The 18618-nt window shown below is 44.5% G+C and overlaps 1 protein-coding gene across 1 annotated transcript; it reads right to left on the bottom strand.

The window, feature by feature from the left end:
• Positions 1 to 10334: 10334 nt before the first annotated feature.
• LOC103843898 lies at positions 10335 to 11075 on the bottom strand. Its single transcript, XM_009120670.2, has 2 exons — positions 10873 to 11075; positions 10335 to 10767 (listed from the first exon to the last, which is right to left on the bottom strand). The coding sequence occupies exons 1-2, from the start codon at positions 11073 to 11075 to the stop codon at positions 10335 to 10337; spliced, it is 636 nt and encodes a 211-aa protein (XP_009118918.2).
• Between the last annotated feature and the right edge of the window lie 7543 nt (positions 11076 to 18618).

Below are 18618 nucleotides of genomic sequence, written 5' to 3'. Positions count from 1 at the left end.
GACGTACTTGTCGTTACGAGAGTTCTTCTTTTTCCCCTTCGGATCTGCGTCTTTCGAGGATGGTCTTGCCGGCTTATGTTTTTGCGATAAGACTTTAGTTTCTTCCTCCACTATGATATAGTCTGTTGCTTTGTGGAGGGCGTCCGGGATCGTTCGCGGTTTGTCGAGAGTTATCCATTTTCTGAATTTCGACTTGTACCAGAGCGTCTTTCTCAGCGCGTCGATGGCCACTTGTCGCTTATCCCGCTGACCCTGGACATTATCAATTTGAATCGGCTGATAAACTCGCGGAGGGGTTCGTCTTCCCTCTGGGAGAGACTCCAGAGATCAACATCGGAGGTTTCCCTGTCTATGAATACAGAGTACTGTTTGAGGAATTCCGATGCGAGCTGTCGAAAACTCCCGATGGTGTTGCGACGAAGGCGTGCGAACCATTCGAGCGCTGCTCCTTCAAGGTTTTCGACGAACAGGCGGCAATAGCCGGCATCCTTTTCGCCGTCCTTCAGTCTTGCTCTTCCCATCGCGATGTGGAAAGCCTGAAGGTGCGCTTTCGGATCGGCCGTACCATCGTACTTCGGTACTTTGATCTTTCCCGGATCGGACACCCTCATGTCCGAAATGCGATTGGTAAAGGGGGTCTTTCGAGCTCCTTCCAGCAGTCGATCGATCTCGGGGGCGGCACTAGTAGCATGATGGATTTGAGACTTTACGGCTCTCACTTCTGCCGCAGTCTTGGTGATGTAGTCGCGGAGATCGCGGATATCCGATGTCTCGTCAGAGGATTTCCGAGCCTGTCGGCGCTTACTGCGAGTGAGATCGTTTTGCCTTTCGGCCAGCTCCTCTTGTTCGTTCCAATAGGCGACTTCTTCTTCTTCCGTCATTGGTTTTTCGAACGGGGAGCCTTCCCGAGCGGATCGGCTTCTGGTCCTTCTTGGATGTCTGTCGCCATCCTCGTCGCTGTCGTTGGAGACATCGCTAGGGTCCAGGTCAATGTGTTCGGCTCCGTTATCCTCCGAGTCCTTTGCAGGGAGCGGAAGACTTTCAGAGTTCCCCTTCTCGATGGGAGACTTCTCGCTGGGGTTTTGACCGGAAGGTCGTTCCCGCGCGACTCCTGCTCTATCGAGTGGGGTGGCGAAATCGAGCCTCTTCCCGCGGATTTTGGTGGTTCCGCGGGGACGGATAGCTTGGGTCCTTGCCGTTAAGGTTTCAACCTGTTTGGTCAAGGTATTCACGAGCTTATCCTGTTCTTCCGACCTTTTTTCATAGGTGGCGAACATCTTTTTAAACTCCTCGAGAGTCGCGGCGTTGGCTTGCGCGTTGGCCGCAGATACGTCCGCTACCGGAGTGTGGAGATCGGTGCCGCTGCCTCCGTTAAGGGGAGTTTGCACGTTATCCGCGTCGTTGGTTGACATGTCTGACTGTGTGTGGCTTTTGCGGGTTAGATTGATCCGTAAGTCCCCCTCCTTCTAGCGCCAAACTGTGGGAACCGAAATTCGCACTGTCGATTTCCGTTTAAATAAGGAAACTAAGAAAACCCTAGTTTCCCAGAGGACCCGGATATCTGTTAATTACCACACGTCAAGCAATCAGAACACGAGAATAACAACGATAAAAATAAGAAATCGAAAATAGAGCAAAATAGATCTTATTCCGAATCTGCGTATGAGCGTTACAACAAGGTATAAGCCTGGGCTCGAGAGCTGTCGGCGAGATTCCTAGTTCTAGCAACCCTAAGACGGCTAAACCTAATTGAGTCGCAGCTCGAAATAACAAAAACGGAAAGTTGCCTAAATCGCTCTAAGTGCTAAGTTTTCTCTGAAAAAGTTCTCCCATCTGCTCCTCGCCTAGGACTCCTTATATACTAGCTCCAAGGTCGGTTTACGCTTTTACTCTTCTGCCCTTAAGCCGTCATAGCATAAAATGGAGATATTCCATTTTTCCCAATCTTCACAATTATCTTCAAAACTTCCGTATTTATCCGCGGAAACTTGACATTTATCCTTCCTCGCGGGCCAAGCGCGAACCACGCTGTGGTTCACGGGCTTTTGGTTAGGAAAAATCGTAGGATGGGCCTCGAGTCGTGTTTTAGGTCCCTTTGGGCCGTCTTCCGACTCGACACGTTTACTACGAGTTTTCCGCGGTTTCTAATCCGCGAAGTTTGATCGATGAATTAGAATAGCGGGAATCATAGACTGAGCTTGCTACGGTCTTCGGGAGATAGCATTCGAAGGTTTGACGAGAATGCAAGGACTGGTGTCGTATCGATGTTCGGAAAGGTTCAATCGCTATACAGCGACCGATCTTTGGCTCGAGCCCGGTCGCTATGTAGCGACCGAGCGAAACGAGTGCTCGGTCGCTACGTAGCGACCGAGCTTCGGCTTGAGCTCGGTCGCTACGTAGCGACCGAGCGGGACGATCGCTCGGTCGCTACGTAGCGACCGAGCTTTGGCTCGAGCTCGGTCGCTACGTAGCGACCGAGCGGGACGATCGCTCGGTCGCTACGTAGCGACCGAGCTTGGCTGAGCTCGGTCGCTACGTAGCGACCGAGCGGGACGATCGCTCGGTCGCTACGTAGCGACCGAGCTTTGGCTCGAGCTCGGTCGCTACGTAGCGACCGAGCGGGACGATCGCTCGGTCGCTACGTAGCGACCGAGCTTGGCTGAGCTCGGTCGCTACGTAGCGACCGAGCGGGACGATCGCTCGGTCGCTACGTAGCGACCGAGCTTGGCTGAGCTCGGTCGCTACGTAGCGACCGAGCGGGACGATCGCTCGGTCGCTACGTAGCGACCGAGCTTTGGCTCGAGCTCGGTCGCTACGTAGCGACCGAGCGGGACGATCGCTCGGTCGCTACGTAGCGACCGAGCTTTGGCTCGAGCTCGGTCGCTACGTAGCGACCGAGCGGGACGATCGCTCGGTCGCTACGTAGCGACCGAGCGGGACGATTGCTCGGTCGCTACGTAGCGACCGAGCTTTGGCTTGAGCTCGGTTGCTACGTAGCGACCGAGCGGGACGATCGTTTGGTTTGAATCCCAAAGAATACTTCTTCGTAGAAATAACCTCGTATAGTTTATTTCGACGAAAAATTACATCCCTTCTTTAACCCTTTCGGAAATACGATCTCTGAGGATTTTCGGATGGTAATTCCGTCGTAACCGTTTTTGACCCCAACATAAAGTATAAGCTCATCGTTTAGTCCATGTAATATGTGATAATGTATTAAAAGAATTATAATATTTTCTAAAATCTCAGACGAGTTTTGAAGATTTAAAAAGTATAGTTTTAAAAATAAAATAATGCATTACTAAATATTGTATGTTAAATGGTTATCGTGAAAACCAATATATGTATTCAACATTTTAGTTTATAATTGGAAAATATAATTATTGTTATACAAATTTTACCCCGTGCAAGGACGCGGATAATCACCTAATCCCTTATATATTAAAGGAGAAACATTATAATAAATGCGTTCAAACTATAATAGACACGTGACAGCCTCACATCAATTTAAGAATGAGCACGTTGACGTGTCAAGTGTCGAGAGCTTCTTAGCCAAACTCTACATAGGAAAAAAGGAGTTGGTCGATGTTAAGGCTAAGCTGTCCAGTGTTCACAAGCTTCTCAGAAGCAGGTTAACTTTAAGGAGGATATGGAAGTTGTAGATGTCAACAGTGACGTAGATTTTGAGGAGAATGTGAACTTCATTAGTGATACCAGTTTTCAGAATTAGAAGCCTGAGAATCAGAGTGGATACAGAAACTCCTATGAGAATGGTCAGAAGAGTAACTTCAACCAGAGATCACAGTTCCAGAAACCCTACAGCAACAACTTCAATAACAACAGCAACAAAAACTATGGAAATTCTTCCTATCAGAACGTGTTACCACATACTCGAGAGAGCAAGATAGAAGATATGATTGATCAAGTTCTTTAGGGCTAGCATAAGCTGATGGTGAATGTCAATGGGAAGATAGATGTTGACTACACTGAGTTGAATGCAAAGTTTGAGACTTTGAATACACATGTGAAGAAGTTGGAAACACAAGTAGTTCAGATATGAGAAGCTGTTAAGAAACAAGAGACCTTCATCAAGGGTAAAGGAGATGAAGCACTGAAGTACCACGTGAATGCCATCATAGAGGATGATTTCTGGCAGGTGGTGAAGGAGGAAAAGCTTCAGGAGGGAGACTTCGACGTTGACAGTTTTATGAGCTTCGGTAGTTCACATTGGTGTCGACCGACGTCAAGAGAGGAACATCAATCGATGGGATCAGACGAACACCGATTGATGGAGTCAGTTGCAGCATGCAAGATGGTGAGAATCATGACCCATAAAGAGTTCGCACCTAAACACCCTCATCCACCCAAACCCTTTTGTATGAAAGATATCGACCAGCAGAATGAGCCAGTCGCCGATCGATAGAGAGAATCAACCGGCGATCGACAGTCAACTCTAGTCATCGATCGACGAGTACCTCTATGCCACCGAGTAAAACTAGCAAAAATAGATGTGGCACGACTGAATGCACTCAGAAATCCCTCTCAACCTTCAGAGACATCAACATACAATATCAGTGAGCAACCTGAAGATGCACCAGAGCCTACGCAAGTTGATCAGGCTACTGTGAGGCGAACCTTGAGGAAGTGATAGGAAAATGTTCCTAAGCATCTGAAGAGAGGAGCTAATGATAAGGAGATGGATAATTTCATAAAGAGGATTCTAAGGATCCCAATTGATAGGCCATTTGAGGAGGTTTACTTTACCCACGGGCTGTGGATGTTCTTCTGAGAGACTAAGAAAACTGAAGAAGACATTAGGAGAATGTTCCACCAAGTTAGAGAGAAGATAAGATCTTGGATCTCCATAGGCTCTGACGCGCGCGACTTTAGACGGGTCGGTTTCATCAATGGGGACTTCTCGGACCTCCTCCTTCTAGGGATAGATCTTGGGAATTGGTTTTGCGACCGAGTTAACTAGTGAAGTTGACTGTTGTAGCTTGACTGCAGCGATAAGCAGCTCTCTCGCAGCACGTTGGTCTCTGCGGATCGTCTTTGTCGTGTCGTCCTTCCCAAGGAATTTGACACACTGGTGATAAGTCGGGGTAATGGCTTTCATGGAGTGCAACCATGGGGTACCGAGGATAGCATTGTAGGGCGCTTTCGCCCGAATGATGGAGAACTTAACAGTTTGGGTTACGTCCCCTGCGTACACCAGGAGGCGTATTGTCCCGATTATCTGTTCCGAGGAGCCATTGAACCCGGTGAGGGTGCGTGAAGAGGGCTTCATGTCGCGTAAGTCGATTCCCAACTTGTCGAGCGTATCCTGAAAGAAAAGGTCGACAGGGCTACCAGTGTGGATGAGAACCGTTGTGACCTGGCATTCGCCAATCCCAATATTAATGAGGAGTGGATCATTGTGCGGCATGCTGATGCCGCTAGTATCGGCTGCTGAGAAAGAGATTTGATGGTCAGCCTCAACTTGTGAGGGCCATTTCTGCGAGGTGATGGCTTGCCGTCGGTAGTCTTTCACGGCTCGTACCGAGTCTCCGCAGGGAGGTGAGCCACCCACTATAACGTTGAGGTGCGGTGTGCGCATGGCCCTCATGGACTCTAATCGTGTCCACAGATCGCCTGTAATCGTTCTTCGTTTTGAGAAGCCCTGGCCTGAAGTTTATGACTTTTCTTCTCCTTGTTTTTGCTCCAGCTTTTATTGTTCTTCGGCTTCTGCGGGGGAGACTCTATCTCGATTTTGCCACTTTCGACCGACTCGAGGAAATGTCCATAAAGAACTTTGCAATCCTTCGTGTTGTGTGACTTGAATTTGTGATACGAGCACCACTTATTAGGTTCAGGAGTGTTTGAACTCGTTGGTTCGGAGGAGCTGGATGACTTTTGTGCGGAGTCTCGGTCCCAGTGATTCCATCATTTCTCTCGCACGACAATTGCATAGCCTGGGGAATCTTCTTCGTCCACGACGTTCATATTACCCCTTTTCTGGTTGGGGTTTCCGCTGGAAGAATGCTGGTGAGGTTCCTGACGGGTGTTGTTCGTTCGGGCGAGTGTTTGTTTTCCCGCCGCTTCTTTCGCCGCCTTCGCCCTGGTGTCTTCTTCCATCCGGATAAAGTTGTTGGATCGGGCGATAACGTCTGGCACGAACCTCGTCGGGTGCCGGTAGAGGTCGGCTCGAAATGGTGATTTGATATGGAGGGTGTTCATCTGGGACGTCGAACTTTGAGACGACTGATTTAAACTTCTCCATGAAATCCCGGAGGCTCTGCCCATTAGCGTGATTGAGATTCCACAGGTCTGTGGCGGTAGCTTCCTGACGAGTGAACATGATATAGTTCTTGAGGAAGGCCGTCGAGAGGTCGTGAAAGCTGTTGACGGAGTTCTCTTGGAGACCGGTGAACCAGTTGAGGGCCGGTCTTTCGAGGGTCTCGATGAAAAGTTGGCAAAAACCGGCGTCTTTCTCTCTGTCGGATAGGTTTGGGCGTCGCATCGCGATGTTGAAGGATGTGACGATGGCGGAGGGGACAGAAACACCATCGAAGGTCGGAAGACGGAGCTTTTCCATCTTCAGGAGTCGAACCCCCGTTATTTTTTTCTGTGAACGGCGTCCGGAGAGATTCTGCGAGGACACGCTCAATTTGCGGAGTAGACGTCGTTATGTTGTGAATCCTAGAGTTTATATCAAGCACTGATTGCTTTAACCCGGCGAGTTCGGTAATGGTCTGGGCGTCAAGACCTACAGGGGTTTGAGCCGTATCGCCGTCATTGATATCTTGGTCATCAGCATGCGCCAGAGTCGCGCCAGTCGCTCGATCTGTATTAAACAGATGTCTTCGGTACTGCGCCATTGAGGCTCCAACGTTCGCGGCGAGAGGGGCTAGGATTTTTGCGAGAGCCGCGATTTGGTCGGTTGCCGCCTTCTGGGCTGCGTCTTGCTGTGCGAGGCGCGCCATGATAGTTTCTATGGATGCGGGTGGTAACGGCGCTGGAGCCGCAGGAAAGGGTGTAGGCGTCGTTTCAGGAGCTTCATGCTCTTCTCCAGAGGAAGAGTCGTCATTACTCGTCACCATCTTGTTGACGTTACTTTTCTGAAGGCCCCACGGTGGGCGCCAACTGTTTGATCGGGAAACGGTATTAAAAGGTGAAACGTTGATTTCAGATGTGGGTTAAGCAAAGACGTCTTATAGATGGTCGGAAAAGCGTTTGGTCGGTTACAAAGAAAGGAAATGTGCGACAGAAAGGAAACCGGAGCTCGGAGAGCTTGCCGGAAAAGTACAATACGGTGAGAGAATAAAGGTAAAACCCTAATCTAGCCGCCGAGTGTGTGTGAGTGATTTCAGATCCTCTTTACGTCGCACCCCTTTCTCCTTATATAGTCGACTTGGTGCTCTTCTGTAACCTAGCTCGCGTCATCTTCGTGGGCTTTTAACTTGTTGGGCTGAGAAGTCCACGCTGCTTTGGAAAGCCGTTAAGCCGTATGTGCCTAGTCGATACGTCGATGCTCCGAGCCGTCAAGCCGAACTATCGTTATGTCTTATGCGGGTCGGGCCGTCTATTCTCCGGGCCTTGAGGGATGGTCGAATCCAGCCCCTACACGCTCTTGCCAAAAACCGTGAAACGAAGAAACTGAGAGAGAGAGAGAGAGAGAGAAAGAAACGCCACCATCGGAGAGAGAAAGAATAAAAAAAATAAACCCCGAATAAAATGAATAAATTAAGCCCTGATTTTGCTCGATTTTTATTGGTCATGTACAGAGGGGCATTTTCGACATTGCCCATCCATATGAAGAGTATCAGAATATACAAGAGTATGGGAGAATAAGTAAGAGTACAACATAATGAATTTCGCCTCATTAAGAGCATCTGAGCGTTTCTCCCTAAAATTATGTGAAATCAGCATTTAGTTTTATTAAATTTTACAAAAATATTTATTTCAAAATAAAATAAAAGTAATATCAAACAAGGTAAACTAAAAACATAAATCAATATATAATCTAAAGAATCATATTTATTCAATTAAAATACAAATAAAAATAAGAAACTAAGCTAACAAAGGAAACATATATCCTTCTAAAACTTTAACTTAACTCTTTGGAAATTTAATATCAAACATAAATTCTTCGAAAAAATGTTTCCTCGGTCTAAATATACAAAATTATATATATCAAAATAAAAATAAATAAATAATATCAAAATAGCTAACCTAGTAAAAAATTAAAAGAAAATTGCAAGACTCACAATAGTCACTACAATTATTTAGTGATGACATTCAACTGTATTAATGCTCCAACTACGTTTCTAAGTTTGTGACTCGGTATTTAAACCTTATATGCGTCACTTTGATGCATAACTCATCACCAAAAAACATGTGGAACATGTAAAATGCAACTTTGAAATGATGAGACAGAAGGTTTGTATGCTAAGAGAAGTAAGTATGTTTTTGCTAGGGAGAGAATAGAGTATTGAGGGCATTATGTTGATTTTGAAGAGTATCCGCATACTCAATGAAAGTTAAAGCAATTGTTTAATGGCATATATAGTTATATTTTTCTCAAGGACTATATGGATCTGATATCATATCTCTCTAAAAATTCAACACAAAAATGTTTAACTAACAAAAAAGGAACATACATTATGTCTTATAAAACTGTAAGAAGTTTCAAAGATTTTAACAACCTAAAACCCATAATTCTTGACAAACTTATTTGTAATAGTTAGAGATAGAAAATGTCCAGTTAGGGATACTGGGATAGTTACATGGCTTTTAAATAAATATGAAAAGTTGAAATATCCATAATAGCTAAAAGATTGATGTTCAGTCTTTTAAAATGTCAAACCAATTTTATTAAATTATAATTCTACACAAATATAATAATTCTAAAACGTGTTTGAAAATTTAGTATTTTTCTAAATTAGTTATTAGTTAAGAAAATATCGCACATTTTCACTAACTTCTCTTTTCAAACTCTAAAATACTATTTTAGCATTGCTTTCACAAATATCATACTGAGAGATACATTTAGAAAATGAAGTAAAATGATGACTTCGTAATTTTAAAAATATTATGAAAATATAAATACAATATCTGATGAAGTGTAAGCTCTAAAAAACATAAATTCAAAAAAAAAAATTATTTGCTAAACTTTCCACCACAATTTTCAACTTTTGTGCCTTGCATAATGCCGAATGCAAAATCAGGTTAGGTTCTTAAAATTTATGTATTTGATTGTCATTTAGTAAAACAATAAAATAATAAAGACCAGTAGACTAACAGAAATCATAGTTAAATGACAATCAAATACCAATTTTTTTAGTATCACTTTTATACTAGGGAAAATAAATAAAGCACATACCCTATTATAATATGTGTGTCTTATAATAATCAACATAATTAGAGACAATTTGCAAGTAATTAACAATACATCTATTATGCTTGAAAATTCAATTTCATCAATAAACATCACCTAAATGAAATGTTAAACATTCTAGATAAGTGAAACATAGAAAAAAGCCAAGTCAATACAACAAAAATGAAGTTAATGAAATAAAATATTATATTTTACATACGTATAATTCATATTAAATTTTGTTTTAGTCAAGTTAATATTGCACCGTCAAACATTTAAAAAGTGGTTTCAATCCTAAAACCACAATCAACAACCTATTTCAAATTGATGACATAAACTTAGAATGATATTTGTAAGTGTCTAGAGAACTTTTCTTACTATGCATTTATGAGTTTGTTTTCTATTAATGATACATTATCGATTTGTAAAAAAAATTAGATGATTCAAGCCACATACACAAATAAAACAATAGCTCTAAATTGACTATACTAAATCTAAAATTAAATATAATATAAATGCAACAATTTATATATAAGAAAAAACGGTCAATATTTCAAAATACACAATCTGCGCGAAGCGCGGAAAAAATCTCTAGTTTGATTTTAGAGGATCCAATTTAAGGAGCACTTGAACTTGACCCGCACGCCCGTGCAGGTACTTATTTTCACTTTTATATACGTGATTATTATTTAAATGTTTATTAGTTAAAATTTTAAATATTATAATATTTTGAAATATTTATAAATTCAATAATTAAATTGTGTACATATTGTAAAAAAATATTGATCCATACGCCATACTAAACTTTCGACAAATATTGACCCATTGATATGTTTGAATATAAAATTTTATTTTTGAATGAATGTTAAATTATATTATTCAAAAAAACCTGACTACAACTAGTGCACCTTTATGTAAACCCTATTTCTTCCCCCCTTTACAAATCCAGATTATAACCCCAAGCAAAGTTTATTTCTATTTACAATCTAGCACCAAACCAATACTGCAAAATCCCTTGCATTCCTTTGCCACCTTTAATTCTCATCAGACTTAGCTTATTACGAACTCCTTTCTCAACCAACTTCCGTAGAGCTGACAATGGCAATGGCTTATCATCATGTTTGATCTTATTTCTTTCCCTCCATAACGCATAGACCGCAGCTTGAAATGCATATCTAACGCAGAAGAGATTCTTTCTTTCCATGGACTGATCTGCGATCAAGATTACTATCGCATTCCAATCATTTGTGTAAGCACTACCCAACATCCCTTTCACAAAAAATTCCCACAGCTGAGAAGAGAAGGAACAACCAAAGAAGAGATGATTCTTTGTTCCAGGAGCACACTTACACAGGACACATGTTTCATCAACCCCTCTACTCCAACTTGAAATTCTGTCCATAGTTGATAACCTATTCAACATCGCAAGCCACACTATGAACGAGAACTTAGGAGTTGCCTGCGAAAACTAGACGCTTCTTGACCAACTACACTGAGTAAAATTCACTCTCAAAAACCTCCAAGTCTCGTTAGTTGAGAAACTAGCTTTATATCCCGACCCCCTACGCCACATACTCATACCCTCAGTAGATGGACAAAGCTTATCCTTTAGCTCTGTTATATTTGCTTCAATTTCATTCAAAATTCCAGCACGATGCCTGCGCCTTCTACGCACATTCATCACAGCCTCCTCAACCGTTGCACCTCTCCTAATCCCCATATCAACGACACCACGATCACCCAAAATGTCAATAAGAACTACTCTATCCGCTCATCTATCATACCAGAACGAGATGTGCCAATCATTTCCCACTGCTATTTTGTAAAAAAATCTTACCACCTCTCTCAATTTAAGCATCTTCTTCCATATCCAAGATCCCATTTGAGTGTTTTCCTTTACTTCCCAAAAGCTTTTCTGTTTCAGTAGCTTAATCTTAATCTATTTTCCCCACAGAGATACCCCAGTGAGCATTCTCCATATGAGTTTTAACCCATACACAATGTTTACTTCCTTCAACGGTCGAATACCCAACCCACCTTCATTCTGCAACTTATAAATATCTCTCCAAGCAACTTTCGCACCAGTTGACTTCAACTCAGGGCCATACCAAAGGAATGATGAACAGAGTTGTTCAATCTCTTTCATACACTTACTAGGAAGCCTATAAACCCCTGCCCAAAAGTTTACAATACTCATCAGAACTGATTTGATTAGCTGAAGTCTTCCAGCATATGAAATAAATCTACAAGTCCAAGAGTTGATTCTGCTCCTGATCTTTTTCACCAGAGGTAGGAAATCTTGCTTCTTCATCCCTTGAGTCATCAGAGGGAGTCCCAAATAACGAACCGGAAGATCCCCATCCGCAAAAGAGAAGTTAGCTAAGATCCTCCCCTTCTCCTCTACTGAGACACAAGCCATATAAATTGTGGACTTCTCTATACTGATAAAGAGACCTGACCATACAGCAAATTCATCAAATACCGAGAGGGCCCCCTCTATAGACTCTTTAAAACCTTCTACGAACACCATCAGATCATCCGCAAAACAAAGATGAGTAAGAGATAGCTCTTTACACTGCGGATGGAACTTGAACTTACCCTGCTCCACTGCTTTATCGATTTTATGTGAGAGAACATTCATACACAGCACAAACAAGTATGGCGAGAGGGAGCAGCCCTGCCTCAAACCTCTTGTACTTTGGAAGTAACCAGCAAGGTCACCGTTAAATTTCTCTGGCACTCCTAGAGCTTCCAAACTCTTCAGAACAAAGGACCATTGAACTGATTCAAAGGCCTTTGATATATCAATCTTCATCACACACCGCGGAGAGACTTCCTCTTTGTGGTATTTTTTTACAAGCTCTGAAGCCAACAACACATTTTCTATCAGCAACCTTCCCTTTACAAATGCTGACTGATTCTCCGTGATCACTCGAGGAAGAAGCCCCTTTAGCCTATTTGCTAGGATCTTAGAGACGACTTTGTAAAGGACATTGCAGCAGGCAATAGGCCTATAGTCCTTCATCTCCATAGAGTCAGTCTTCTTAGGTACCAGAGCTAAAATTGTAGAGTTAACCCCTTTAGGAAGAAAGCCAAACCGAAAAACCGACTGCACTGCGATGGTGAACTCCTTACCCAGAACAGACTAAGTTGCTTTGAAAACTCACAAGGATAGCCATCAGGCCCTGGGAACTTGTATGATGGCATAGAAAACAGAACCTTACGTACCTCCTCTTCGGTAACTTCCGACTCTACCAACCTACAGTCCTCAGCAGTACATCTAAACCCAAAGAGACTTTGCAACTCTTCCACAGAAGCCCCTTGATAACTTCCAGGAATCTGGTTTAAAAACTCTGAGAAGAATCTCTCAGCTTCCTTTTTAATGTCTGAGTGATTAGAGACTGTGGTACCATCCGAACATCTGAGCTCACGAATACCGTTCTGAGCCTGCCTGCTTTTGATAGAATTGTAGAACGTTTTATTGTTCTTATCCCCCACATCTAGCCAATGAAGCTTCGCCCGCTGCTTTAGAAAATCCTCTTCCAAACCCGCTGTTGGGGTCGAAAATGGTCACGACGAAGTTAACGTCCAAATCTCCGCAATATATAAGTATGACTCTCCGCAACATAGCTTTTCGAGATGAAGTTTCATCTCGAATTCCATTTAGATCAAACATAAGCCATCGGAAACATACCCAAACCAATTACGGATAGGTTCGAGTATGACAATCAGAACACGGACAAACCAAGCTCTGTCATTACGCAACTACCACACATGCACGCTATCCGGTCGCTACGTAGCGACCGAGCTCGCTACGTAGCGACCGAGCTCTTCCGAAACGTCCTTCGAGACAAAACCCTAACAAAAAATCTCCCGTCGAAAAGGGGAACCCCAAAAGTCCTCCACCTCCCGTAAAGGATTCGGAGGATAACGAAGTCGAACGCGTTGACCTGGATCCTAGCGATGTCTCCAACGATACCGATGAGGACGTCGACAGACATCCAAGTAAGACCAGAAGCCGATCTGCTCGGGAAAGCTCTCCGTTAGACAAACCAATGACGGAAGAAGAGGAAATCCTCTATTGGAACGAACAAGAAGAGCTGTCTGAAAAGAAAACCGAGCTCACTCGCAGTAAACGCCGATAGGCTCGGAAATCTACTGACGAGACGTCGGATATCTGCGATCTTCACGACTACATCACCAAGACTGCGGCAGAAGTAAGAGCCGTAAAGTCTCAAATCCATCATGCTACTAGCGCTGCCCTTGAGATCGACAGGCTGCTGGAAGAGGCTCGGAAGACCCCTTTCACCACTCGCATCTCATATATGAGGGTGTCAGATCCGGAAAAAATCAAAGTACCAAAGTATGACGGTACGACCAATCTGAAGGCGCACCTTCAGGCTTTCCACATTACGATGGGAAGAGCGAGACTGAAGGATGGCGAAAAAGATGCCGGCTATTGCCGCCTGTTCGTAGAGAATCTGGAAGGAGCAGCCCTCGAATGGTTCGCGCACCTTAAGCGAAACTCTACCGGGAGTTTCCGACAGCTCGCGTCGGAATTTCTCAAACAATACTCTATGTTCATAGATAGAGAAATTTCTGATGTCAATCTCTGGAGTCTATCCCAGAGGGAAGACGAACCCCTCCGCGAGTTCATCAGCCGATTCAAACTGGTGATGTCCAGGGTCAGTGGAAAAAGCGACAAACTGGCCATCGACGCACTCAGAAAAATGCTCTTGTAAAAGTCGAAATTCAGAAAATGGATAACCCTCGACAAACCGCGGACGATCCAGGACGCCCTCCACAAGGCAACTGACTACATCATAATCGAGGAGTAAACAAAAGTATTGTCGCAAAAACATAAGTCGGCAAGACCATCCTCAAAAGACGTAGATCCGAAAGCAAAAAAGAAGAACTCTCGTAATGACTAGTATGTCCATCACGAGGTGGAAGATCTCCAAGGAGCGCACAATTACGCGATCAATTCGCACCAAGGCCGAACCACAGGTAATACGTGGACCCGCAATCAAGGATATGACGAAAACACCTTCTGAGAGTTCCACCAGTCCCAAGGACACTCCACGACTAACTGCAAAGTATTGGGAGCAAGGCTGGCCGCGAAGCTACTCTCTGGAGAGCTCTTGGAAGTAACCAGCGTCAAAGATCTCATCCTCGATTCCGATCGCCCTCCAAAGACGGACAGAAATCCACCCGCTGAAAAATCCCCTCAATGAAACCAACCCGGGGATAAACGGACAGGAGGTCGGACAACAAGGGGAATGATAACAATCGTCGCAGAGTCAACATGATCATCGGAGGATCGCAATATTGCAACGATACTGTTTCGGCCATCAAGACTTACCAATGGAAGGCAGAGTCGAGTGCAAAATGGCCTACATGGTCTCCTCTTCGAGGTGGCCAAAATTGTTCGATCACCTTCACAAAGGAGGAAGCTGGCGGCATAGATCAACCTCACTGCAATCCGCTCGTCATAGATCTCGACATACGAGACCTGGAAGTTGGGAGGGTACTCATCGACACGGGAAGCATGGTCAATGTAATCTTCCGCGACACTCTCAATCAAATGAGCATCAAACTCGGGGAAGTAATTCTGACGCCGAAACCACTCATGGGTTTTTCGTGCAAAGTGTCGATGACTCTCGGATCAATCCAGTTGCCAGTCATGGCCAAGGAGATCACGAAAATTGTCGAGTTCGCGGTAGTCGATCATCCCGCTATCTACAACGTGATCATGGGAACCCCATGGCTCAATGCCATGCACTTCCAGTTGGCTTAAAAATTGTCTCTAAGAAGATGCTCGATTCATACCATACAAGTCGTATAAGCCGAGAACCTATCACGGACTTTAAATCGGTACGAATCAGGAAAAATCGCAACAGGAAAAAAGATAGCCGGCTAGTCACCGCACAAACCTTAAACTGAAAGTAAACCGAGGTTTTACCCTAAACCCATCGCATTGGTCTCAGATATCTCAAGACATGATATCTAAATGATACGAGATCCTAAATCATGTCTCTCCGTTCACATCTCAACGTTCCTGAAAATCATAAGAATAAGTAATTTTTACGAAAAGTCACGAACGAACCGACAGATTGAACGTCTCAACGGAATTAAATATGAAACGACAACTCGTATTTAATTCGAACTTACTCAAAACAATTCAACATAAAATATCCATCATATATATATAAACCGCGTAAAGCAGTAGGGATTCAAAGCCACCAACGGCCAGTCCCGGTAAAATGATAAAACGGCCAAAACAGGCCCATATAATCTCTTGAAATAAAGGCCACATGCGGCCACAAACGTATAACAGATAAACAAACACCTCCCTCTCAATGATCACTCCACCTATCAAGATCCAAAGTAAAAGTCCCCGGACAACGAAGCGCCGAATGCATCCGCAGGACGATCCACTTCCTCGTCACCATCGCGAAACCCGGTCGCGACCTCTTCAGTATTAAGAGAAACCGGGATGGAGTCCCAGCATCCTTGGATCCTCCCGTCGATCGAGGGAATGAGCGCCTCAGCGTGAGCATGTTTGTTCATGCCGCTCTTCATCAAACTCATTTCCTTCTCGAAAACGTAGTCGTCGGCTCGCGTCCTTCAAAGACTTCCGACTGAACCACGGCACTCACGGAAATCACCTCGAACTGGAACTAAGAGGCACGAGTCTTCATCACCTCGACGATATCCCTCTTGCCCTTCCTTTCCGCCTTGCGGATAGCCCTCGCAAGATCACGAGCAAGTTGCACATCTCGCTCCAACATCTCGCCTTGCACGCAAGCGAGATCACGTTTCGCTTTCTCCGCTTTAAAGCGATAGACCATGGCTTCCCTATGGCTCGCCTCAATGGCCTTGCCAAGCAAGTTAAGGCCTTGCGAAACCGATTAACATGTTACAAGCGGAAAAAGAAACAACTAGGCAATCGCCAAAATTTTCGAAAAAATCTAACCCCGTTGATAATGCGAGACCCTTCCGTGACGACTTTCGGCCTCCATGATTCATTCATAGGCGGAGGAGCATCGAAGCCAGAGGAAAGACCAGCGAAGAAATCATCGAAATCCGGAATAGGAACCTCGTTAGTACCGCTTCCATCGCCGTAAGCAAGGTCTGGATCCCATCCCAGAAGCATAGAATCGTCCATCGAAAACTCTATGTCACCAAGATCAATATCCTTCCCCTTCGAAGAGTTCCACCCCGTCGCAACAGTGAGGGCAGCGTCGGGACTCTGATCATCGGGCTCGGAGTCGCTCCCCGTTTCCACAGGACCTGGACGCACAAACCTCAACGCCTTCCGAACTCCCTTCAGCATAAAAGAAGTCCAGAAAAACGGACCGTTCCTAACAAGATTCCTCACTTCGATGATATACTCGAGGAACAGAGCAAGCGGGTTGATGAAGGGACGGTCATTCGGCAACCTCCAGAACAGTGGGATACAACTCTCTTCGACAGACGCAGTGTCTATACGAACAAATAAGAAAAACTTCTTCCACGAGTTGAAGTTGGAGATGAACCTCTTAACCACCGACATAAAGCTCCGAGGGACCAGCCTATACTTGTCCGTATCCTTGACGAGCTGTAGCCTCAAAAGTGCTTCAAAGTGATCGACGGAAAGGGAGAGACCATGCTCGTAGCTCAGGATCATGATTCCAATGAGATGCTGAATGGAAAGGGGATTCAGCTAGCTTATCGCCACCTCGAAACGGTCCAACACGCAGACGATGATTTCAGGAATCGGGAACCACAAGCGACAATGCACTACAAACGCTTTGTAGCAAGTAAAGTAACCCTCTGGGGGGCTATTAGCGCGCTCCCCTCGATGGGGAACACCCAGAATTCCACCGTGAACGGAATATGGTAGAACTATCGCATGATCTCGAGAAACTCGTCGGTACTCCTGCTTGGAGCCCCTTCCTCGACTGCATGATGGGTCAGGACCGGGAATGACTTCTCTTTGGGAGGAGTGATCGAACCGTAATGCGCAACCCACCATGCCTCATTCTCGGCAGGATCTACCGAGTGAGGCACGAACTCTATCTTCGGAACAAGGAGCTCTTCATGAGCGCTTGGGGACGAAGACCCTTTCCTTGAAATCTTTTTCTTACTCGACATTTTATACTTCTCTTTTGGGAAACTAGAAGAAAAGGATAGAGAGAAAGAAAGAAATTTTTTCTTAAGGGAAATCTTTATGAAAACAAGCAAGTGAAAAAATTGTGAAGAAGTTACCTCCCTTCTTATAGGCATGAAGAATTACTATTTACTTGCAGATTTTCAGACACAAACTTCGCCCAAATACACCAATCTCGTCCGAACTCGCCATACCGCGCGTTAGAATCTCGCTGGAAATCCACGGTTCTAACGGCCGGGGGGCTAACTGTTGGGGTCGAAAACGGTAACGACGAAGTTAACGTCCAAATCTCCGCAATATATAACTATGACTCTCCGCAACATAGCTTTTCGAGATGAAGTTTCATCTCGAATTCCATTTAGATCAAACATAAGCCATCGGAAACATACCCAAACCAATTACGGATAGGTTCGAGTATGACAATCGGAACACGGAAAAACCAAGCTCGGTCATTACGTAACTACCGCACATGCACGCTATCCGGTCGCTACGTAGCGACCAAGCTCGAGCCAAAGCCTGGTCGCTACGTAGCGACCGAGCTCTTCTGAAACGTCGATACGACACCAGTCCATGCTTTCTCGTCTATCCTTCGACGCTATCTCCCGAAGACCGTAGCAAACTCAGCTCATGTTTTCCGTCGTTCTAAATCATCGATCAAACTTTGCGGTAAAAACCGCGGAAAGTTCATTCTTTTATCCAAAGAAGTCGCGATAAACGTTTCGAGTCGTAAGATGGCCCAAAGGGACCTAAGACACGACTCGAGGCCCATCTCGCGATTTTAACCAAAGGCCCGTAAACCATACGACGGTTTACACATGGTTCGCAAGGGAAGATAAATGTCAAGTTTCCGCGGATAAATACGGAATTTTGAAGACAATTACGAAGATCGGAAAAAATGGAATCTCTATTTTTTGCTATGACGGCTTAAGGGCAGAAGAGGAAAAGCGTAAACCGACCTTGGAGCGAGTATATAAGGAGTCCTAAGCGAGAGGCATGGAAGAGAAATTTTTCAGAGTAAACTTAGCACTTAGAGCAATTTAGGCATATTTCCGTTTTTGTTATTCGAGCTGCGACTCAATTAGGTTATTGCCGTCTTAGGGTTTTAGAACTA

This window comes from Brassica rapa, chromosome A10, assembly GCF_000309985.2.
Source record: "Brassica rapa cultivar Chiifu-401-42 chromosome A10, CAAS_Brap_v3.01, whole genome shotgun sequence".
NCBI classification, from domain to species: Eukaryota; Viridiplantae; Streptophyta; class Magnoliopsida; order Brassicales; family Brassicaceae; genus Brassica; species Brassica rapa.
Note: the sequence above shows the minus strand (reverse complement) of the source record. Positions and strands in the feature narration are given on the sequence as shown.

Excerpts from the sequence above, each read along its gene's own strand:
- LOC103843898 (XM_009120670.2), bottom strand. The coding sequence starts at position 11,075 with ATGGGGATTAGGAGAGGTGCAACGGTTGAGGAGGCTGTGATGAATGTG. Across the intron at positions 10,768-10,872 it reads TCAACTAACGAGACTTGGAG|GTTATCAACTATGGACAGAA; the intron begins GTTTTTGAGAGT and ends GATGTTGAATAG.